Source organism: Camelus bactrianus, chromosome 16 (assembly GCF_048773025.1).
Source record: "Camelus bactrianus isolate YW-2024 breed Bactrian camel chromosome 16, ASM4877302v1, whole genome shotgun sequence".
In the NCBI taxonomy this organism is placed as follows: Eukaryota; Metazoa; Chordata; class Mammalia; order Artiodactyla; family Camelidae; genus Camelus; species Camelus bactrianus.
The window spans coordinates 14145874-14171606 of NC_133554.1; the positions used below are offsets into that span (position 1 = coordinate 14145874).

The 25733-nt window shown below is 34.2% G+C and overlaps 1 protein-coding gene across 1 annotated transcript in view; it reads right to left on the reverse strand.

The window, feature by feature from the left end:
• Nucleotides 1-25733, reverse strand: part of BRIP1 (BRCA1 interacting DNA helicase 1) — a 132908-nt gene that overhangs the window by 95245 nt on the left and 11930 nt on the right. Inside the window, 1 exon segment of the mRNA XM_074342692.1 lies at nt 24817-24936. Within this exon segment, the coding sequence (XP_074198793.1) occupies nt 24817-24936 (120 nt within the window).

The following is a 25733-nucleotide window of genomic DNA, read 5'->3' on the forward strand; positions in this document are numbered from 1 at the left end:
AAAGGTTAGCTTTTAAAAGAAAAAATACAGGACAATTGTTATTTTTCAAGAACAAAAAGAAAAATCACTTGTTATGCTAATATCTGGGCTACTTTAACTGTGAGTTACAGACACATATCCTGATATATTCATTATTAATAACTGTCATTTATTAAGGCTGTCCCTGTGCTAAGCACTTTACATGAATTATCTCATTCATTCATTCAAGAAACATTAGAATTCCTGATATATCAAGCCAAGCAGACGACAATAGCCAGGGTCACTTCATCTCACTGACAATGAGTGCTTCACTTTTGAATTGTTCTACAAAGTGTATTATTGAATTTAACAATACCAGTTTCACTCTTGAGTTAAACAACTAAAATTAGTACTCTAGAGGGGAGGGTAATAGCTCAGTGGTAGAACACATGCTTAGCATGCATGAGATCCTTGGTTCAATCCCCAGTAACTCCATTAAAAAAAAGTATTAAAAAATTACAAATTAGCACTCTAAGTGCATTATTTTCTGAATGCAACTACAAAATATTCTTAATGGCAAGCTATAAGAACTATTTTACCTTGTTATTAGTTGACATTGAAGTCAAGTATTTTCTAACAAGATAGACATATGTTCCACAAGGGAAAAAACCAGCAACTCTCAATTAAGAGACTCTTCAGAGCAAACACCACCAAACTTCTTCAGTAAAGGACCAGAGAGTAAATATTCTAGGTTTTGTGGGCCATAAAGTCTCTGTCCCTATACAGGAAAATATCTTTATGATCCCAATATAGGAAAGGATTTCTTAAACAATACATCAAAAGCACAAATGACTGAAAACATAATCTCATTAAAATGTAAAATTTCTATTTACAAAGCCACTCCCCTTTTTAAAAAAAAGGTAAAAAAGTGGCACAGACTGGGAAGATTTCTGCACTGCATATAACCAACTAAGGATAAGTATTCATAACATATAAAGGATTCCAACAAATCAACTTTAAAAAGACCCAATAGAAGAACAAGAACCCAAGAATAAGAAAATCATAGAAAAGTGGAAAGGCCAACAAACATCTGAAAAGATGTGCAACCTAATGCTCAACCTCATTACTAATTAGAAAAACGCAAATGAAAACCATAATTAGATTCCATTTCACATCCACCAGACTAGGTGTTAGAGAAGATATAAAGCAACTCTCTCACACACTGCTGACCCAAGTATAAAATGGGGTATCCACTTTGGAGAACATGGGTGATCTAGTGAAATCAAGGATACATAGACCCTTTTGACCCAGCATGACACTGCTAAGCATACACACTGGAGAAACTTGCACATTAAAACAGATACAATAGGGATATTCTTTGTAGCGTGGTTTTAATATTGAGGAAGACAAGCTAAGTGTGACAATAAAAGAATTGATAAATTGTGGAGTTTTGTCCATCAATGGACTATATATAATCAAAAATATGAACCAGAGTTGCATGTATCAACATAAATATCAAAAAACAATGTTGAACAGGTTGAGTATGACTTAAATAAAATTTCATTCTCCCCATAAACTTCCAAACAAATTGATGATAGAAATACCTATAGAAACTTTAGGTAGAGAATTAGAAGTACCCCCTATAATAGATAATTCTTGGAGCTAAGGATTATAGTGGACAATATACCTGAAAAATGCTAAGAAGTATTTCAAGAGAAACCTAGAACGGTAAATACACTCTATTCTGGCTTCTCCTCAGTGGCTTAGTATTTCCTGACCAAAAATTCTCAACCTAATTTATTAGGAAATATGTTCTTAATTTAGGGTCTGTGGACTGTTACAGAGGAAAGGGTTTGAGATCACCCAGAAACTACAGACACAATTTTATATGCATTTTTAGAAAGTGAGTCTATAACTTTCATCACATGTCAAAGAAGATTGTGACTTATTTGGGTAAAGGCTTTATTCCAGAACTTACGTCTGATTTTACAATGGAAATAAAATAGAAAGAGCATTTTCTTTACAACCAACTTGGCCAGACACATTTATTCCATAAAGGAATAAACAAGTTGATAGTCCAAAGAAGATAATTTTATAAAGGTTCTTCTACTGCTTATAAATTCATTTCTCCTTTAATGTTTGTTAATTACATAATAACATACTCCTAAAACAATTCACTAATGTTTATTTCTAATTTCATTTTACAGGTGAAAAAAGTAAAATCTAAAGTCTTCAATTTGCTACAAAATACATGATAAATTTACAAGAATTTGGAATTCATAACCTTGAATTTTAAAACAAAATTCTAATAAGGTCATTTTTATTTACCATTAACTTGGCAAAAAAGCAAAATACTGCCCTTTTTATTTCAAAACATCATGCACATAAAGAGCTAGTGTTAAAAAGTCAATGAATATAGAATTATACTATGATCTTTGAAGTACAAAAAGAAGGCTTTACTGTTAACCTTTATCACCCATTTGTTGCTGTCCAAGCCATCTAAACAGGTACTGAATGCCTGTTGTGCAAAATCTCACATAAGCACACACTCTAGTAAGATAGGAAAAGTGACATAACTATACCTTTTCAACTATTCTTTTTTAAAAATTCAAACAGTAGTACTCTACTGCCACAGTTTCATGATTAAACTGCACAAAGCAGCTGTTTATCCACTCACAGCAACCAGCAGGTGAACCTGATTCAATATTTATCACAGGCTTTCACAGATCACTGCTAACCAGGCAAACGTTTTAATTAAGCTGGAACCTGCTTCAAAGAGCTCATTCACGATGTCAATCAGCAGGTAAGGGATCAGATACAGTGTCAGGTGAGAGTGTGTAATACAAATCCACAACTTTCTTCATCCCATCGCTGTAAATTAGCCTGCTCTAAAGTTCAGACTCTGATTGTAACAGACTGCCAGTCTCCTGGAATGTGTAACTGAAGTCACTCAAATTCTATTGTGAAGGTTGTAAGCAATATGTTAAACTGCAATGGGCTAGCACATTAAGACAGATCCTTTTCACGGTTGTTTTTTGATACCATAAGTGTTTGTTACCCTACTCTCCGCTTACTGTTTACTTTCTTGCCTAGTGTAAATGGGAATTCCTTAACACAGTTGCCCCAGTTTCTGAAAAGTTTATGTTTCAGTAGAATTAATCAAGAAAGACCCAAAGTGCTATAATTTTTTAATCTAAATTTATACTAGGACAATCATATTCTATAAGACTTCTCAGTTTAAGAACAAACATATCATAAAATGACCAACCTGCTGGAATGCAAAACTTCTCCTGGTATAACAGCACTTTATACAGATGTGACTATAGTAATGAGTCTCAAATTATAGTGATTAAGTCACACTGACCCAACATCATGAGAAATACCTGGGGTATTTACAACAATAACAACAATTAAAGAAAAAAAAAGGAAAAATGAAGAATCAAAGAAAGGAAATGGAGAAAAAAGGGAAAGCTCTTCCTTAAACAAGAATGCTAGTTAAAAATTGTCAGATAGAACGATAGAATTTTTAAATCACCATTTTGCGGCTCCCATGTAATAACTGATTCCCGTTACCTATCAAAATAGATGCTAAAATCATTGGGTAAAAGTTGCTGGGGAACAAGATATGCACATAGTCTCCAAGATTATTTATTAATCCACCCCACAGATTACTTATTAATGACAAAAGAAAAATATGCTTTATAATGGAGACCTGGGTAGTCATCACTTTAACCAAGTGGTAACACCTGACATTAGCATTAGTGAGACAAACTGGCATCATATATCTCTTGATGTGATACAGTAAGAAATATACTTACATGTTCTTCTTGAACAAAACTACATGATTATAAAATCCAAACAAGCCATGAATCAAAAAGAACCAAAGAATAGATAAACTGTGGTAAAAAGACATGGTTGGTGAAAATTAATTCAACTGCACTTATGATAATTGCACTTGTATGTTATATTTCAAAAATCCTATCCCTCAGGATTGCATGAAATTTTTATTTTCTCCTTTATAGTATAGTACTTTGGGATTTTTCAAACTTTCTTCAATGAACCTTTTAAAATGAGAAAACAAAGCCATCCTGTGACATCACGACTTCCACATACTGACTGAAATGCTATAAACAAAACCTATACAAAATAGAGATTTTTGCTTCTTTCACCACCATTAAAAATTAGTAGGCAAGTTATTATCAATATACAAATACAAACCTCCAAAGCAGCACTACCCAACAGAACTTTGTGATGATGGAATGTGTTATATCCACACTATTCAATACACTTGCCACCAGCCACATGTGGTTACGGAGAACTAGAAATGTGATTAGTACAACTGAGGAGCTGAATTTTTATTTTAATTAATTTAAGTAAATAGTCACATGTGGCTAGTAGCTACCATATTGGAAGTGCAGGTTCTAAATACTGCCACAGGACCAAAGAGAAAATTTTGGCTTAGACCAGTATTCAATCCAGTGCCAAACTTCCAATGGAACTCAAATCCGCAGTCTTAAAATTTCCTGTTTCAAAAAAGCTATATTACTTGGTGAAAACAATGTTAAAATTAACAGTAACTATCATCACAAGTTCTAAATCTAGTCTGGAAACTAAACTAATGAGAATAAGCAAAAGTTCTCAGAAAAAGAAGATGGGTAAGAATGGCGTATATTCTTATAGATGTAAGAACTTAGTGTATATAATAAAGATATTACACTAGGCACCTCTTCAGACATGTGCCCAACCCTTTCTTCTGCAAAGAGTCCATTGTCTGTAGTCCCTGCTAAAAAGGTGGATCTAGTGTCTACATTCATATGACTATGCCCAAATATACTCCCAGGCATTGCAAAACCAGTAAGATTCACTTTCTTAGGAATTTGTATTTGGGGCATTTAGACTGAGTAGATTAACTACAGGGAACAGATCAGAACACTTCAGGGACTTTAAGCCTTCCATTTTGAGATGTCATAGTAAGGTCATATGTAAGATGATAAGTACCCAGATAAAAGCAGTCTACAAAAAATAATGAGAGAACTCTGCAGAGAGAGGCAGAAAAGACACACCTGAGGCCCCAAAGAGAAGAGAGAAGCTGGCAAAAAACTTCTGAGTTCCAATAAGGGCAGTTGTATATCTTGCTTGATCTTTCTTTGAGTAGGCTTCTAGACCTAATGACCTTTTCCCCCCTCAAAAAACTAAAAATTAAAAAAAAAAAAAACTACCAAAAAACCAACAGTTAACATCATACTTAATGGCGAGAAACTTGAGGATTTTTCACCAAGACCAGGTACAAAGCAATGATCTTCCCTCTTATCATTCCTTTTCAACTGTGTGTCCTTGCTAATGTCAGAAGACAAGAAAAGGTATACAAACTGAGAAGGAAGATACAAAACTGTCTTTGTTTGCCAATTGTCTATGTAGAAAATTTGAAAGAATCAAAAACAAAACAAACCAAAAAAAAAAAAACAAACCCTCTTAGAACCAATAAGTGATTATACCAAGGTTCCACGATACAAGGTTCATTTATAGAAGTCAATTACTTTCCTATATACCAACAATGCACAAGTGGATTTCGGAATTAAAAACAATACCAATTATATCAGCACCCCCAAAATGAAATATTTAGGTATAAATCCAGCAAAATATGTACAAATCTATATGAGGAAAACTACAAAATTCTGATGAACAAAATCAAAGAACAACAAAATAAATGGAGAGACTTCCACAATCTTGGACAGAAAGACTCAATATCAATAAGATGTCAGTTCTTCATAACTTAATCTATAGATTCAATGCAATCCCAATCAAAATCCCAGTAAGTAATTTTGTGTATTTTGACAAACTAATTCTAAACTTTACATGGAGAAATTAGACCTAGAATAGCCAACACAATATTGAAGGAGAAGAGTAAAACTGGAGGACTATGCTTCCCAAATCCAAGACTCATTATAATCAAGACAGTGTGGTACAGCAAAAGAACTGACAAACATTGATGGAACAGAACAGAGAGCCCAGAAACAGACTCACATAAATATAAGTAACTGATCTTTGATAAAAGAACAAAAGCAAAACAATGGAGCAAAGACAGTCTTTTCAACAAATGGCGCTGGAACCACTGGACAGCCACATGTAAAAGATGAATCTAGATACAGAGCTTACAACGTTCACAAAAACTAACTGAAAATGGACCACAGACCTAAATATAAAACACAAAAGCATGAAACTCCTAGAAGATAACATAGGAGAAAAGCTAAATGACCTTGGGTACAGTGGTGACTGTTTAGATATAACACCATGGGCATAATCCATGAAAAAAATAATTGATAATCTAGACTTCATTAAAAGTAAAAACTTCTGTCTGTGAAAGACAAGGTCAAGAGAATGAGAAGACAAAGCACAGCCTGGGAAAAAATATTTGCAAATGACACACCTGGTAAAGGATCATCCAAAATATACAAAGCACTTCTAAAACTCAACAAGAAGAAAACAAACAGCCTGATTTAAAGATAGGTCAAAGACCTTAACAGACACCTCACCAAAGACAAACAGGTGGAAAATAAGCATATGAAAAGATGCTCAACATCATATGTAATTAGGGAAATGCATATTAAATGAGATAGTACCACACACCTATTAGAATGGCTAAAATCCGGAACAATCACACCACCAAATGCTGACAAGGATGTGGAGATGTTGAGCAAAAGGAACTCATTCACTGCCGGTAGAATGTAAAGTGGTACAGCCACTTTGAAAGACAGTTTGGCAGTTTCTTACGAAACTAAACCTAGTCTTACCATGTGATTTGAGCAGTTATTCTCCTTACTATTTACCTAAATTACTTGAAAACATAGATCCACACAACCTGCACACAGGTGTGTATAGCAGCTTTATTCATAATTGCCAAAACTTGGAAGCAACAAAGATGTCCTTCAATAGGTGAATAGATAAATAAACTGTGATACATTCAGACCAGCGGAATAGTATTTAGCACTAAAAAAGAAATGAGCTATCAAGCCATGAAAAGACAAGAAGGAATCCTAAAAGCATATTACTAAGTGAAAGAATCCAATCTGAATTATACTGTATGATTCCGACTATGTATGCCATTCTGGAAAAGGCAAAACTATGGAGATACTAAAAAGATCAATGGTTGACAGGAATTTATGGAGAGAGAGGAAGGGATGAATAGGCAGAACACAGAGGATTTTTAGGGCAATGAAAATACTCTGTATGACATCACAGTGACAGATACATGTTATTATTATATTTGTCCAAACCCATTAAATGTATAGCAACAAGAGCAAACTGTAATGTTAACTATGGATGCTGGGTGATTATGTCTCAATACAGGTTCATTAGTTGTAACAAACACACCACTCTCATGGGAAATGATGATGGGGTGGGTGGAGCAGGGCATATAAGGAAAATCTCTGTACTTTCCCTTCAGTTTTGCTCTGATCCTTGAACTGCTTTTTAGAACAAAGTCTCAATAAAAAATTCAAATGTAAAAAATAACTGATAATTTAAAGGAAAAAATAATAAAATACTCTGTGGTTCATAATTCATACAGAAGTAAAATATATAACAAAAATTGCATATAAGATGAGAAGATGGAAATGAACGTATAGTGGGAGAAGGTTCTCATACATTGCATGCGAAGTAAAATATTTGAATGTACAGTGATAAACATAATTTTACATACAAATTGTAAACCTCAGAGAAACCCCAAAACAAATAAGCTAAGAGTTATGGTTAAGAAAATGGTAGAGAAAAGACAGAATCTTAAACACGTTCAATTAATCCAAAAGAAGGCCAAATATTTTTAAAAGGGAAATAAAAAACAATTGAGACAAATAGAAAACATAGAGCAATCATATTGATTATGATATTAAATGTAAACACTCCAATTAAAAGGCTGAGTTTGTCAGGTTAGATAAAAAAGGAAGATTCAACAATGTACAAGAAATCCATTTTAAATGTAAAGACACAGATGAATTAAAAGTAAAGAATGGGAGGAGAGTATAAAGTGGTATAGCACAGGCTTAGCATGCACGAAGTCCTGGGTTCAATCCCCAGTATCTCCTCTAAAAATAAATAAACCTAATTACCTCCCCGCCACTGCAGAGATAAAATGATTCAAAAATACAATAATAAATAAATAAATAAAATATAAAAATAAAATGCTTTTTTTAAAAAAAAAAGTAGAAGAATGAAAAAAGACACACTAATTAAATAAAATCCATGATAATACAAAGGAAAATTACCAAACCACAAAAGGAAGAAGAAAGGAACAAAGAGGATATACCAATTCAACTGCAAAGATAAGTTCAAAATGGCAATAAACACACATCTATCATTAATTACTGTAAATGTTAATGGACTAAATGCTCCAGTCAAAAGACACAGAGTGGCAGACTGGATAATAAAGCAAGAACCTTCAATATGCTGCATACAAGAGACCCACTTTAGGGAGAAGGACACATATAGATTGAGAGAGAAAGGATGGAAAAGGATATTCCATGCAAATGGAAAAGCCAAAAAAGCAGGTGTTGCAGTACTGATTTCAGACAAAATAGACTTTAAAACAAAGGCCATAAAGAAAGATAAAGAAGGACATTTTATAATGATTAAAGGAGTGATACATGATGAGGATATTACACTCGTTAATATATATGCACCCAATATAGGAGCACCTAAGTACATACAAGAATTACTAACAGAGATAAAGGGGGATATTGATGGGAATACAATCATAGTTGGAGATTTTAACACTGCATTAACATCACTAGACAGATCTTCCAGACAGAAAATAAACAAGGCAACAGAGAAATTAAATACTACAATAGAAAAACTAGATTTGGTGGATATTTTCAGAGCATTACACCCCCAAAAAATAGGATATACATTCTTTTCAAGTGCACATGGAACATTTTCCAGGATCGATCATGTACTTGGGCACAAAAGAAACCTCAACAATTTTAAGAAGATAGAAATTATCTCAAGCATCTTTACTGACCACAATGCCATGAAACTGGAAATCAACAACAGAGAAACAAAGGAGAAAAAAAGGAAAGCATGGAGATTAAACAATATGTTATTGAAAAAACAATGGATCAATGAGGAAATCAAAGCTGAAATTAAAAAATACCTTGAGACAAATGATAATGAAAGCACAACCACTCAAAACCTATGGGACACAGCAAAGGCAGTGCTAAGAGGGAAGTTTATAGCGATACAGGCCTTCCTCAAAAAAGAAGAACAATCTCAAATAAACAATTTAACCCACCACCTGAATGAATTAGAAAAAGAACAAAAAGCCCCAAAAAGCAGCAGAAGGAAGGAAATAATATAGATCAGAGAGGAATTAAATACAATAGAGATTAACAAGACCATAGAAAAAATCAACCAAACCAAAAGCTGGTTTTTTGAAAAAGTAAATAAAATCGACAAACCTCTGGCCAAACTCACAAAGAAGAAAAAAGAGAGAGCACAAATTAGCAAAATAAGAAAGGAAAATGGAGAAATTACAACAAACAAGATAGAAATACAGAATATCATACGAGAATATTATGAAAAACTATATGGAACCAAACTGGATAACCTAGAGGAGATGGACAAGTTTCTGGAAACAACTGTCCACCAAAACTGAATCAAGAGGAATCTGAACACTTGAACAATCCGATCACTAGAAAGGAAATAGAAATAGCAATTAAAAACCTCCCTACAAATAAAAGTCCAGGACCGGACGGCTTCACCGGGGAATTCTACCAAACATACAAAGAAGAACTCATACCAGTGCTTCTCAAACTCTTCCAGACGATTGAAAAGGAGGGATTACTCCCAAACTCATTCTATGAAGCCACCATCACCCTGATACCAAAACCAGGCAAAGACACTACAAAAAAAGAGAATTATAGGCCAATATCACTGATGAACATAGACGCCAAAATCCTCAGCAAAATTTTAGCAAACAGAATCCAACAACACATAAAAAAGATTATACATCATGACCAAGTGGGGTTCATCCCAGGGACACAAGGCTGCTTCAACATACGCAAATCAATCAGTGTAATACATCACATCAACAAGAGAAAGGACAAAAACCACATGATCATCTCAATCGATGCAGAAAAAGCATTTGATAAAATTCAGCACCCATTTATGATAAAAACTCTCGCCAAAGTGGGTATAGAGGGAACATATCTCAACATAATAAAAGCTATATATGACAAACCTACAGCCAGCATAGTACTCAACGGTGAAAAACTCAAAAGCTTCCCACTAAAATCTGGGACAAGACAAGGATGCCCACTATCACCACTCCTATTCAACATAGTCCTGGAAGTCCTAGCCACAGCAGTCGGGCAAGAGAAAGAAATAAAAGGGATCCAAATTGGAAAAGAAGAGGTAAAAGTGTCACTATATGCTGATGACATGTTACTATATATAGAAAACCCTAAAAGGTCCACACAAAAGCTACTAGAGCTGATTGAAGAATTCAGCAAGGTAGCAGGTTACAAAATTAACGTTCAAAAATCAGTTGCATTTCTTTACACTAACGATAAATCAACAGAAGAAGAAAGTAAAGAAACAGTCCCCTTTAAAATAGCACCCAAAGTAATAAAATATCTGGGAATAAATCTAACCAAGGAGGTGAAAGAATTATACACAGAAAACTATAAACCATTGATGAAGGAAATTAAAGAAGACTTTAAAAAATGGAAAGATATTCCATGCTCTTGGATTGGAAGAATCAATATTGTTAAAATGGTCACACTGCCCAAGGCAATCTACAGATTTAATGCAATCCCTATCCAATTACCCAGGACATATTTCACAGAACTAGAAAAAATCATAATAAAATTCATATGGAACCATCAAAGACCTAGAATTGCCAAAGCATTACTGAAGAGAAAGAAAGAGGCTGGAGGAATAACTCTCCCAGAATTCAGACAATACTATAGAGCTACAGTCATCAAGACAGCATGGTATTGGTACCAAAACAGACATATAGACCAATGGAACAGAATAGAGAGCCCAGAAATGAACCCACAAACTTTTGGTCAACTCATCTTTGACAAAGGAGGCAAGAATATACATTGGAATAAAGACAGTCTCTTCAGCAAATGGTGTTGGGAAAACTGGACAGCAGCATGTAAAACAATGAAGCTAGAACACTCCCTTACACCATATACAAAAATCAACTCAAAATGGATTAAAGACTTAAACATGAGACAAGATACAATAAACCTCCTAGAGGAAAACATAGGCAAAACATTATCTGACATACATTTCAAAAATTTTCTCCTAGAAGAAATAAAAGCAAGAATAAACAAATGGGACCTAATGAAACTTACAAGCTTCTGCACAGCAAAGGAAACCAGAAGTAAAACAAGAAGAAAACCTACGGAATGGAAGAAAATTATTGCAAGTGAAACCGACAGAGGCTTGATCTCCAGAATATATAAGCAGCTCATACGACTCAATAAGAAAAAAATAAACCCCCCAATCCAAAAATGGGCAGAAGACCTAAACAAGCAATTCTCCAAGGAAGACATACAAATGATCAAAAAGCACATGAAAAAATGCTCAATATCACTAATTATCAGAGAAATGCAAATCAAAACTACAATGAGGTATCACCTCACACCAGTCAGAATGGCCGTCATTCAAAAATCCACAAATGACAAATGCTGGAGAGGCTGTGGAGAAAGGGGAACCCTCCTACACTGCTGGTGGGAATGCAGTTTGGTGCAGCCACCATGGAAAACAGTGTGGAGATTCCTCAAAAGACTAGGAATAGACTTACCATATGACCCAGGAATCCCACTCCTGGGCTTGTATCCAGAAGGAAATCTACTTCAGGATGACACCTGCACCCCAATGTTCATAGCAGCACTATTTACAATAGCCAAAACATGGAAACAGCCTAAATGTCCATCAACAGGTGACTGGATAAAGAAGAGGTGGTATATTTATACAATGGAATACTACTCAGCCATAAAAACCGACAACATAATGCCATTTGCAGCAACATGGATGCTCCTGGAGAATGTCATTCTAAGTGAAGTAAGCCAGAAAGAGAAAGAAAAATACCATATGAGATCGCTCGTATGTGGAATCTAAAAAACAAAAACAAAAACAAACAAACAAACAAAAACAAAGCGTAAATAAAGGACAGAAATAGACTCACAGACAGAGAATACAGACTTGTGGTTACCAGGGGGGTGAAGGGTGGGAAGGGATAGACTGGGATTTCAAAATTGTAGAATAGACTACACTGTATAGCACAGGGAAATATACACAAAATGTTATGATAACTCACAGAGAAAAAAATGTGACAATGAGTGTGGATATGTCCATGAATAACTGAAAAATTGTGCTGAACACTGGAATTTGACACAACATTGTAAAATGATTATAAATCAATAAAAAATGTTAAAAAAAAAGATACACTATTCAAGCACTAATTATAAGAAAACTAGAGAGGCTGTATTAATTAGGCAAAGGAGATTTCAGAATAAAGATATTCTACAATGACAGACGAGTTAATTCATCAAGAAGACATAATCTTAATTGTATACACAACTAATATCAGAGCTTAAATTCCAGGAAGAAAAAATTGATAGAATTGAAAGAAGCAAATCCACAATTATAGGGCTTTCAGCACTCTTCTCTACTTTATAAGTAGACCAAAAAAAAAAAAAATCAGTAAAAGTAAAGACATGAACATCATAATCAGCCAACTTGAGCCAACTGACATTTATAGACTACTACACCAAGTAACAGAGCAGTAGTCTATAAACAAATACACAGTCTTTCTAAGAACTCAGAGCATTCACCATTTAAAAGAATTTTATTTAAAATATTATTTAGAAGAATTTAAGAGAATGGAAATAATACAAAATAGGTTCTCTAACCACACAAATCACAGATCAATAAGAGAAAAATATCTCTGGAAAAAATATTTAGTGTTTAGTTACTGCAAATAAATTGGGAGTCAGAAAGAAATCAAAAGGAAAATGAGAAAAGAAAGTAACATAATATCAAAACCTGGTGATGCAGATAAAGCAGAGGGAAATGGATAGCTTTCAATGGTTGTCTTAGGGGGAAAAAAGGTCCAAAATCAATTATCTAAGCTTCAATCTTAAGAAATTAGAAAAAGAGTAAATTAAAACCAAAAAAAGTAAAATAAAGCAGAAATCAATGAAATAGAAAGTGGAAAGCATTAAAGAAAAATCGACAAAAACAGAATTGTTTTTAAAGATAATAAAATATATAAACTTCTTAGATTGATCAAAATAGAGACAAAAATAGAAATTATGACTATCAGAAATGAAGAAAGTATATTACTAGAGACCCTACTGATACTTTTTTTTTAAAGAATACTTTAACATTATGTCAATAAATTCAAAAACTTGAAATGAACAAATTTCTTGAAAGATACCAATCTTTAAGACCAATATGTTTATTAGCATAGATGCAAAAAATTCTTAACAAAACGTAGTAAATCAAATCCAGCAACAAAGAAAAAGGGTACTACATATGACCAAGTGAGTTTTATCTCAGCTTTAATCTGAATGTGAGGTTGGGTCAACATCCACAAACCAATCAAAGAAATATACTATATCCACAGGATACAGGAGTAAAACCATATGATCCTACCAATGGATGCAATAAAATTTTAAATATAAAATTTAACATTCATTTATTATAAAACTTTCAGCAAACTAGGATAATAGAAGGAAACTTCCTCAACATGATAAAGGGCATATTCAAAATACCTACAGCAAACATACTTAATGGTTCTGTTACCCTCTAAGATTTGAACAAGGCAAGGATATCCACTCTCATCACTCCAATTCAACCTTGTACTGCATCTCCTAGTCACTGTCATAAAGCAAGAAATCATATTACAAGCCAAACACTGTAAAAGAAGTAAAATAATGTTTACCAGAGAATGTAAACATACAGCTCTGTGTACTTAGAAAGTCCTACAAAATCTCCATAAATACCAACTAGAACCAAAAAGTTATTTAACAAGGTTGCAAGTTACATAGTCAATATATGTAAATGAATTCTACTTCCACAATAGCAACACAAACCTGGAAAAGGAAATTGTAATTGGAATCATACAATATTTGTCTTCTTCTGACTGGCTTATTTCTCTTAGCATAATCTGTTAAATCTTTGTTGCAACAATGTCAGAATTTCCTTCCTTTTTAGGATTAAATATTCCATATATACACCATGGATTTGTTTATCTATTCATCTCTCGATGAACATGTATGTTTCTTTTCACCTCTTGGCTATTGTGAATAGTGCTACTATGAACACTTGTTTACAAGCACATGTTCCAGTACTTGCTTTCAATTCTTTTGGATATACACCTAAAAACAGAATTGTTGGATCACATGGTGATTCTATTTTTTTTTAACTTTTTGAAAAATTGGGAACAGGTTTTTCAGTTAAAATTATAAAAAGGAAGAAACTTAGAATGAACTCTCTGGTGTTGAATTGGAATTAAGATGTATTGGTATGAATACATAATTTTTAACATGTAGAGAAAAATATAAATATATACTTGTGAGCATATACTGGTATACATGTGTATGTAAATTTTTCCAAAAGGAGCCTTTAAATTGTAAATCAGACACATTAATTATAATCTTAATATAGCAAATGTTACTAAAAGCAGCAATTCAAAACCATAAATCTTTTTGAAAGTGCACAAAGTAATGATAAGGTCAGTTGGCAGTAATGCAGCTATTACCAAGTATGAATGAAATTGCTGGAGTGCGAGTCAGGGTGACCTTACCAGGCTTTATGCTGACCTCCAGGTGGGGAAGACACCCTCTTCCTCTTTTCACCTTTTCAAGCCCAGAGCCTCCGGAGCTTGAGTAGAGAAAGTGCAGGTGCGCGTGCGTACACACACACACACAGACACACACACACACACACACTACTTAGCTCTGACACACACACACACACACACACTACTTAGCTCTGACACACACACACACACACACACAAACACACACACACACACTACTTAGCTCTGACACACACAGACACACTACTTAGCTCTGACACACACACACACACACTACTTAGCTCTGACACACACACACACAAACACACACACACTACTTAGCTCTGACACACACACACACAAACACACACACACACTACTTAGCTCTGACACACACAGACACACTACTTAGCTCTGACACACACACACACACACACTACTTAGCTCTGACACACACACACACAAACACACACACACACACTACTTAGCTCTGACACACACACACACAGACACACTACTTAGCTCTGACACACACACACACACACTACTTAGCTCTGACACACACACACACAAACACACACACACACTACTTAGCTCTGACACACACACACAAACACACACACACACTACTTAGCTCTGACACACACACACAGACACACTACTTAGCTCTGACACACACACACAGACACACTACTTAGCTCTGACACACACAGACACACTACTTAGCTCTGACACACACACACACAAACACACACACACACACAACTTAGCTGACACACACACACACAAACACACACACACAAACACACACACACACTACTTAGCTCTGACACACACACACACACAAACACACACTACTTAGCTCTGACACACACACAGACACACTACTTAGCTCTGACACACACACACTACTTAGCTCTGACACACACACACACACACTACTTAGCTCTGACACACACACACACACTACTTAGCTCTGACACACACACACAGACACACTACTTAGCTCTGACACACACACACACACACACTACTTAGCTCTGACACACACACACACACTACTTAGCTCTGACACACACACACAGACACACTACTTAGCTCTGACACACACACACACACACACTACTTAGCTCTGACACACACACACACACACTACTTAGCTCTGTCTGCTAAAAGGGCCTAGAATGGCAACCCCAACAGCAATAAGCAAAGCTAACACCCAAAACTCAGCTTCCAAATAGTACTTAAAAGAAAGCAGGGTTCTTTGGAAAAATCGATGAATCTGGGACTGGGGCAGGGAAATGTCAAGATGAAAATGACCCTGGAACATCTTACTGTGCCAGAAAGCACGTAAGTACTCCAAAAATGATGGATACATGTCAGAAGGACAAAAGCAGCTTAACTGAACTCCCACTTCCCACTTGAGCATCTAAATAAATAATATTATTAATGGATTATCACTCATTGAATAAAATGGAAAATCATGAGTCCATAAAGATATAAATAAAAGAAATGAACTGAATGTTTGATGAGGAAATGCTATTTCTATAGTTTCAGAGTTCCTCCCTATAGTCCTCTTTATAAAGGGAGAAAGATTACTGTGATGCCTAGCAGACATCATATTAATCAAGTTATCAAAGTAATCATCTGTAATTAAATAAAACGAAACTATTTGCCACCTCATAGGATGCAATGGGAAGAACACAGCATCACTGTTCTGACATCCTTGCCAAAGATACATAACTCTAATCCAATTATAGTAAAGCCCCAAATTGAGAGACATTCTAGAAAGGCTGCTTTTCTGAAGTGTTAAGGTGATGAAAGTCAAAGAAAAACTGAAGAACTGTTCCAGACTGAAGAAAATAGCAAAATGATAACTAAATGCAGTGTATGATTCTGAATTGGACCCTTCTGCTACAAAATCTTCACAGAGACAACTGGCAGAATTTGAACTAGTTCTGAGTATTAGATAACAATGAATCAATTATAACTCCTTGATTTTTAAGGTTATATCAAAGAATGTCTTTGCTTATAGGAAATAGACACTGAAGTATTCCAGGATGATGGGACATAATATCAACAACTTACTCTCAGATGGTTCAGGGGAGAAAACATGTATATTTGTATTATATTCCCAATTTTTGCATAATCTTGTGACTAGGTCAAAATCTTTAAAAACTATAATAAACAAAGAAAGAAACAAATCTACCTATCTACCTAGCTACTTATCAGTCAGACAACTGGTCAATTAACAAAGTATTTAAAGTTATCTTTCCATACCCACTATCAATGACTGAAAAGCTTCTATATGGCAATTGTAGATTCTACTATCACCAAATATATACGCACATGTCAGGTAGACTGCTATATGTATTTCATTAAATATTTCTACATATCAAGAAAAGTAACTGTCAAATCTTTCTGAAACATTCACCAAGTTCATTTAACATGATAAAGGAGATTTGAGATTTTTGACAATTAGCCTTTCTATTTCCACTACAGAGGTCACTATTATGTCTTCTACAACCTCTTAAAATATCGTAATTATTGGAGCTGAGGGAAACTCACTCAAACAATTACCCATCCATTCTATCACCCTGCCCTTACGCAAATTTGCAGAAAAAGCAAGAAGTTCCCACTGAAGCCGCCAACTTCTGGCCTCACTTAACCAAGAGTAAAACAGCACAGGACAAGGGTTGGTAAACTTTCTTTAAAGGGCCAGAGAGTAAATATTTTAGGTTTGTGAGCCATATCATCTCTGTCACAACTACTCAACTCTACCATTGTAGCACAAAAGCAGATACAAACAATACGTAAATAAATGTAAACTGTGTTCCCCAAAATTTATAAAAACAGGCAGCGGGCCATATTCAGCCCATGGATTGCAGTTTGCCAACTCCTGGCATAGAAAAAAACAGTTAGATCAAAAAATTATGCATCATAATAGACCACTTAAGATTTGGATTTTTAAAAGCCTTTTCTATGACCATGATAATTAGGTGAAAAGTAAAAGCTATAATCCAAATTCTGTTTTTAAAAAGTGTATGTGTAATACATATTATATATATATTTTTTCAGTGGCCACAAATTCTTCCCATCTCTATATGTAAGTTCCTTTTGCATGGTCACTTTGCAGCTCTTCTCACCAAGAAGTGAATTCCAGCCCCTGGATCTGGGTTATTCCATGTGACTTACTTTGGTGACTGAGATATTAAGAAGCATGACACAAACATAGGCTCAAAAGGTATTTGCACACTGGGGTTTGCTCTCTTGCTGCTCCTAGAACCCTCAGGCCACCATATACATAAGCTAGGGTTACTCTGCTGGATGATGAGATGCTTACCCCACAGTCCCAGCCAACTCCCAACAAATCCTATGAAGCAGAACCACCTTGCTGACTTGCAGCTGACCTGCAGCTGACCACGGATGCATGAGTGGCCCAGCTGAGATCAGCAGAAGAAATGCCCAGCTGTGCCAGACTAAACTGCTGACCCCCAGAATAGTTAGCTAAATAAATGGTTGGTTTGTTACACAGCAATTGGTAACTAATTATGCGTGTGTGTTGTGTGTGTGTGTGTGCCCGCACATGTGTGTATATGCAAAAGGATAGCAACCAAAACGACAGGGGTTGATAGTGAGGGAATAGTTGAATTAAACACCAATGTTAATAAGTATACATTTTGATGATTTCCAAATTTTAACTAAGGAATAGATAATCCCTTTGTAGTCAAAAAAAGTTAATGTCATTAAAATATACATAACTCAACATCAATAAAGTATTTTTCATTATTTCCACTAAATATTGAGAGCCTAAAAAATATGGACATTCTTTACCTGATACATTTGAATGAGTTCACAGATTTTAAGTTCTATCAGAGTTTGGGGACAAATAATTCCAGTTACATAGAAAACTAAGCAAATGACAAGACAAGACAAATATTAGCACTAGAAAAAAATAAAACCTGGTTTAGGGAAAGAACTGTTAACCATAATATAATGTTTGGCTCAGTTTTTAATAATATTTATATAATTTACAATAATGTAAGCACAAATATTGTGAGGCTTGAGGGGGAGAAGTAGTGAGAAAATTCGAAAGGATAGTAGGAAGATAATGGAAGGTATCCAAAACCAAAAATTCAAGAGAAAGGCAGTATATGCACGTTATTTTTTATCAAGTAAATAAATATCAGAATAAACAGGTAAAAAGATAAAAAAAATGATTGACTTCAGACAGTGGGGAATTGGTAGAGAACAGAATTAGGGAAGTAGTCTACACCTTTTTATTTGAAGCCACACAGAACTCTTTGACTCTGACTATATACACACAAGCTTCGAAAAAAAAAAATGTAAAAAAAAAAAGTCCAGGAACTAATCCAAGTATATATAAGAATTTAGGATATGATAATAGCAAAACTTCAAATCAGGAAAAAATATTCTTTAATTGACACTGGAACAATGGATCATCTGTTTGGAAAAGCATACAGTTAAGAGACTGACCTCAAAAATATTAAAATACATCCAATAAACGAGGGTTAAATGTAAAGAAATTTTTTTAATATAACAGAACTATTGAAAATATCTGTTGTAAATTTATACAAAAAGTTGCAGAAAGATTCTCATGAAAGTGTTCATTTTGTTTACATCTGGGAAGCAGAAAGGGGGATGGGAGTAATATTTCAAGGGAGAATATTATCATTTTTACTCTGTACTGGTTTATACTGTTAATTTTTTCAAACAATGTATATTCCCCATAATTATTTTTTAATTTGAGTTTAAAATTTTGTTTGACTCTTTAGTAAATACACAAAATGTATGTATTTTGTGTATTTCCCCAACTGCAAATGAGCTGTTCAAAAGAAGATATTTTAATGCTAGACATTACTGAATAATAAAATCTGTTTTCTCTTGTTAAACAACTGTCTTTTCCTCACAAGAAAATAAAACAAAAAAATTTCAGTCATTCCTCTTCTTTCCTTTTCTTCCACTTATAATCCATGAATCTATAGTCACCCAATTTTAGAACTAGGCTCAAATCATGGTTCTACCATATACCTGTAGTTATGACCACAGTAAAAGAATATAGTATCTTTGGGCTTCAATCTTCTTATCTATAAAATGAGACTAATATTTGCTCTACTTTCTTCACAGTGATGATATAAGGATATATGAGAGAACAAATTGCCTGGCACAAACGTATATTCCAAAAACTTATCATTACATCATTAGCACTAACTGTTAAGAAAATGTAAGTTATTGTTTTTAACTGTCTGGCATATAATAGTTTTCAAAGATTTTGCTGCCTTCAATAAATTATACTTCAACTAGATGCTAATATTATTTAACAACTTGTTCCTACAGTAGCTAAAGAAATTAAAATAAATCTTTTGTTTATAGTAAGCACCAATTTACCTCTTGGGCTCTGAAATCATTATTTGATCTTTTATTTTTATGTGCTAGTACATAAAAAACTACAACCAAAATATACTGCAGAAGAAGAAAAAAGACATAAAAACCTGCTGTTAAGTCTCGTCTATTTAAGTACTGTCACACCTCCTTAAGTATATGGATGTGAGTAAAAGTTGTAAGCCACAAGAAACAGTGGTAAATAGTAAACTTCCTTAACTTTAGCCATTTTCCCATTCATCTATTCAACAAATATGCGAGCACCATGTTGGTGCAAGTCCTGTGCCAGATGCTGGTTACAAAAAATGAACAAGAGAGACATCACACTTGTCCTTATGGACAGCCTGCCAAGCAGGCAAATAAAACTGTGAAACCTATAAATAAATATGTAATCATAAACTCTGGTAAGCATCATAAAGAAAAGAACAGGGTGTTGAGAGAGAGACTCAAAGAGGAACTAGTCTTAAATAAATTATATAATATGACCTGGAACAGTACAAAAATGAACTGTCTTTAAAGGTCATCTGGAAGAATTCATTTGGAAGCAGAACAGTGAGGTGGCTGAGAGGATCAATTCTAGAGCCAGATTGCCTGGGTTTCAAACTACCTCAACCCATCAGCTTTGTGACATGAACTTAAATTCTCTGTGCCTCAATTTCCTCATCTGTCATCGAGGAAGATATTAATACCTTCCTCATAAGCTTATTGCAAGGACTGAATCTTTTGTTTTATTTTAAAAATTGTCAAATTCACAAAAAAAGTCAAAAGAACTTAAAATAAGCATTAACTCACATGAACCTGTATTTACCAGGTAAATTAGTGTTTCTAGGCTGCTTAGGAGAGTTTCTGAAACATGGTATGCATCATTTCACTATATAGTATAGCAGTTATTTTAATAAAAGTAAATCAAAACTATGAGGAAAATGACTTGTAAAATACTTTTCTGAGTAAATTGATTATATTCTCCTGAAAGCCTAGAGAATATCTCTAGTATTAAAGGGAGGGAGGGGAAGGAGGAGGAAAGAGAAGGAGAGAAAAAGAGAGAGAAAGAAAAGAAAGTAAAGGTAGGAATGTTAAGGGGAAGAAAAAGAAAAACAGCCCCAAGGCTTTGCCCAATACCAACATTTTATCCAAAGATCAACAGTGCACTCTGCTGGACCCATCTCTTTCCTACACATTAGGCAAAAATAGTCAATTAAAATAATAAACACTACAGCTACCTCAAATCAAAGAATTACTTTTATAAAAATATATACACAATGTTATTATTTATTTAATAAACAAATAAAAAGCAGTGTATAAGCATAAGAATGTGTCTGTGAAAATATCTCACCTATTGTAAGGATTTATTAAAAGAATTAAGAGAATATAAATGATTATGAATGGCAGAACAAGGTAATATCAAAATGGTAACATTCTATTCAAAAATATGGTTTTTCTTAATGATTATGAATGGCAGAACAAGGTAATATCAAAATGGTAACATTCTATTCGAAAATATGGTTTTTCTTAACTGTATTTTGACCACATGAAGACTGATGTTTTACTAGTTCTTTTACATATGAATTATCCATATAAAAACATAAATCTAAAATGTAAGAAAAGGGAACAAGCAGGAGACACTGGAAGCTAATTCATATAAGAAAGGAGATATTAACATCATTTTCTGATTTGAAGAGGAAACTGGAGGTAATTGGAAGGTAAGAAGCTAAATACTCAATTCAATTTACAGGTTGAAACCTAAATTATTTTAATAAAAACTAAGAAAATTTGAAAGAAAAATATAGCTTCATAAAAAAGCTTAATGTCGAATTTAGAGGAAAACAGAAATTACTGAACTAATTTATCATTTAATATATGGAGGAAAGTTTTCCAAAAAATAATACAACTGCAGATTTTAAATGTATCGGGGGGAGGGTATAGCTCAAGTGGTAGAGCTCATGCTTAGCAAGCATGAAGTCCTGGGTTCAATCCCCAGTGCCTCCTCCAAGAATGAATAAACCTAAACTCAATTACCTCCTCCCACAAAAACAAAAAAACATTGACGTTACATTCTAACAGGGCAAATAGATAACAAACAAGTAGACAAATAAATTCAAATAGTAAGGGCTACTAAGAAAATAAGATACTGTGAAAGAAAATGAATGAGAAAACATTGGCAGAGACAAACATACAGCATCATATTACTATTAACAATTGAACATTAAAAGCTCCTCAGATGACTTCTCCAAATGTAAGGCTTCTGTGAAGATAACTAACAATTTTCCCCCATTTAGAATTTTCAAGAATTTAAGTATTTTTTAAAAGTATTTTCAAGAATTTGAAAGAAGGCTCTTTGAAGGCAAGGATTATGGTATTCATTCACTTGTCTACAGCTAGGTTCCTGGCAATAGGTTAAGTGCTTGGAATATGAAGATGAATAAAACAGCCAGTCTTCAAGGAGGTCTCAGTTTACTAGAAAACCTGGTGGTGTCTATAATGGAACTCAGAGCCTGTGGAAAAGGTTTTAAGATTAAGTGTTAAAAACTGAGAAATAAAAAGAACATTCCAGATGGGAATCTAACTCAAAACTGGGCACACCAAGGAAGGCTTCCTGAAGGATTAGCAGAAGTCAGTCAAAAAAAAGAGAGTGGGAAGAAGGAGAAAGGGAAAAAGAATGCAAAAAGTTTATAAGGGCCTAAAGACTATGTAGGCAAACAGGAGTTTTAAGTGAAGACTTCGGCGATTTGTCAGTGAGTTTTTTACTTTCCCTACTTGAAAAACTAAATACACAGACAGAAATATATGAAACAGTAGTTTTTAAGATATAGGACATTAGGCAGGGAAGAATGATTCCCTGAGGAATGGGAAACAAATGAGATTAAGCCTTATGATCATCTCAGTTTATTGTCCTGAGAGAGATTCCAGGCTGTGGCATGAGGAAGGGGAACTCAGATACAGCCCAGCAAACCCAAGTTGAAGAGACATTGCTGAGGGTCCAGGCAACCAAGAAGACTAAATTTCACAGGGAAGAACACCGGAGGGGAGAGAGCTGCACAAAGAATGAACTCCAGAGACCTGCAGAAGGACCTCTCAAGTACCTAGTAGAGCACCGATCAGTACATGCCAGTGAGGAAACAATCCAAGACAGTGGCAGGCAGCACCTGAAATGATGGGGCACTCATATAGAGCATAGAACAGTGCCTGTGCCCACCAGCCAGACTAGAAAAACCTCCCAATTCATGGAGCATTAGGTAGAGGATTCAGGAGGAACAAACCTCTATTGAGGTGGCCCGAAACTAAACCCTGCTCAGGTCCTAACTAACAAATACTAAAAGCAAGGTCCAAAAGGATCATCTGATTCCAAGTAATTTAACTGCTTCCCAGACAAAACTCAAGAGTATTTACAGAAATACAATAACATCCAGTACCCAACAAGATTAAATTCACAATATTTGGAACTCAATAAAAAATCACCAGGCATGACTCCACTGACATAAAACTGTGAAAATGAAAACTAATCTACAATGACCGGAAAAAAAAAAATCTGTCGTTGCCTGAGGATGGAGGAAAGAAAAATGTTCTTTGGTCTATCTTGAATTTAGGATGGATCTTTTCCAGGCATCATTTTGCAGTATCATATACAGGTCACTCAGAAAATATTTGGTTTACTGATTTTACAGATCTTACAAATGTTAATATACTTCGTTACACAATTGCAAAAATTCACATTATATAACATCACCTCCAATAAATACCATCAAAAAAAGTCTTGAAGTATCAGAAAACTAAGCTCACAATGGTATATACAATTTTTTAAAATTCTAATTTTTCACTTGAAAGCTCAGGTTTTATCAAGCTCACTTTATTTTCAAGATTACCATAGTTAGTCTGTTAGTGATTGTTTCAAGTAAAAACAATCTTCTGTGAAAAAAGGGGCTAGTTCAGCTCACAATCCAAACTAGTCTACAAGTGCTTTTCCTCAAGACAACTGATTTACCACTGAATGTGGAAGTTTTATGAAAACTACTCATTTCATCACATAGAATGTTAAAAATCTCAAGGGTGAAGATTTAACAAAATAAGTAATTTCATTCCTTTATCAAGGACATTCTTAAGTGAAACTGGCTTTTCTTACCTGTGCATAACAATGGTGAAGAAAATGACTATTAATACAATACACTATCTTCACTGCACTAAAGCACCAACAGTTTTACCAGTCTTTGCTTTTGCACCACCAGTGCAAATGTCAAGACAGTAAAAAAAAAAAAAGGCAAGCAACATCTTAACATCACTATGAAAATACTTCTGACTTTACAAACTGCCTGAAAAAAATCTCAGGAATCTCCAGAGCTCCCTTGAGAACTGCTGCCCTAAGGACACTGAAAGAACTTTGGGAAGTGGAGTTCACAAACATTAGAATGTAGAGAAGGAAAAAACTTTCAGATCTCATTCTGGTCCAATTCTCTTATTTTATAAATGAGGAAACCAGGGCACAAAGAGCATGGGTTTGCCATCTCACACAGTAGCAGTAATGTGATAGCACTTAGACTTCTGAGTTGTGTTCTACTCTGCTTTGATTACACTATTTTTCCTCTTTTTCAAAAATGGATTTAGCAAATTCCATACTTCCCTTCTTTAAACTAAGCAATGATATAAATACGTACATTTTGTGGAGAAAAGGAGTTTATCTCTCCTAACGGAGAGTTGAGTTTTGCGGTCTTTCCTGAAGCAACTTTTGCATCCGAATGGGGTACCTCCTTTTCAAAACAATGACGTTTTCTAATCTGTAAACACAGAACCAACATGAAGTTTAATGTAAACTAAAAGTTTAATGAGACTAGTTGTTCTCAAAGATCAAAATAGCTATAGTGAGTTTTTCCAGCATTAAAAAAAAAAAAGACTACTTCTAACTGGCAACAATCAAAAAATTTCTAAAAATACAAATAAAATAGACTTAAATAAAACAGAATGACTTAAATTAAATAGAATGTAGTAATACCTCTCAAATTCCAACTAAAATAGCTTTAATTAGTGATATGTCACAACTATAGTATTGTAAAATGATCTTTCAGTAAATCACCATATGGACACCAAGTATAGTATTATAGCATACTTCACAAATCTAATTGGAAAATAAAAGTAAATAAAAATGGAAATCTCTACCAGGGGGAAGGGGGTGGGAAGGGACAAATTGGGAGTTCAAGATTTGCCAATACTAACTACTATATGTAAAATAGATTAAAAACAAATTTCTTTTGTATAGCATAGGAAACTATATTCAACATCTTGTAGTAACCTATAATGAAAAAGAATATGAAAACAAACATATGTAGGTATATGTATGACTGAAATATTATACTGTCCATGAGAAATTGATAACACACTGTAACTGACTATACTTCAGTAAAAAAAAAAAAAGAAAACTAAATTGAAAAAAATAAAAAATTTGAATGTAAAAATTCATTATTTCCTACATAATAAAATCAATTACTTCATTACTATTATTACTATTACTTACTAGATACTTGATAATCCAAATTGTATTTGACTAAATTTCTTTTATAAATACCAGTTTTCTTTC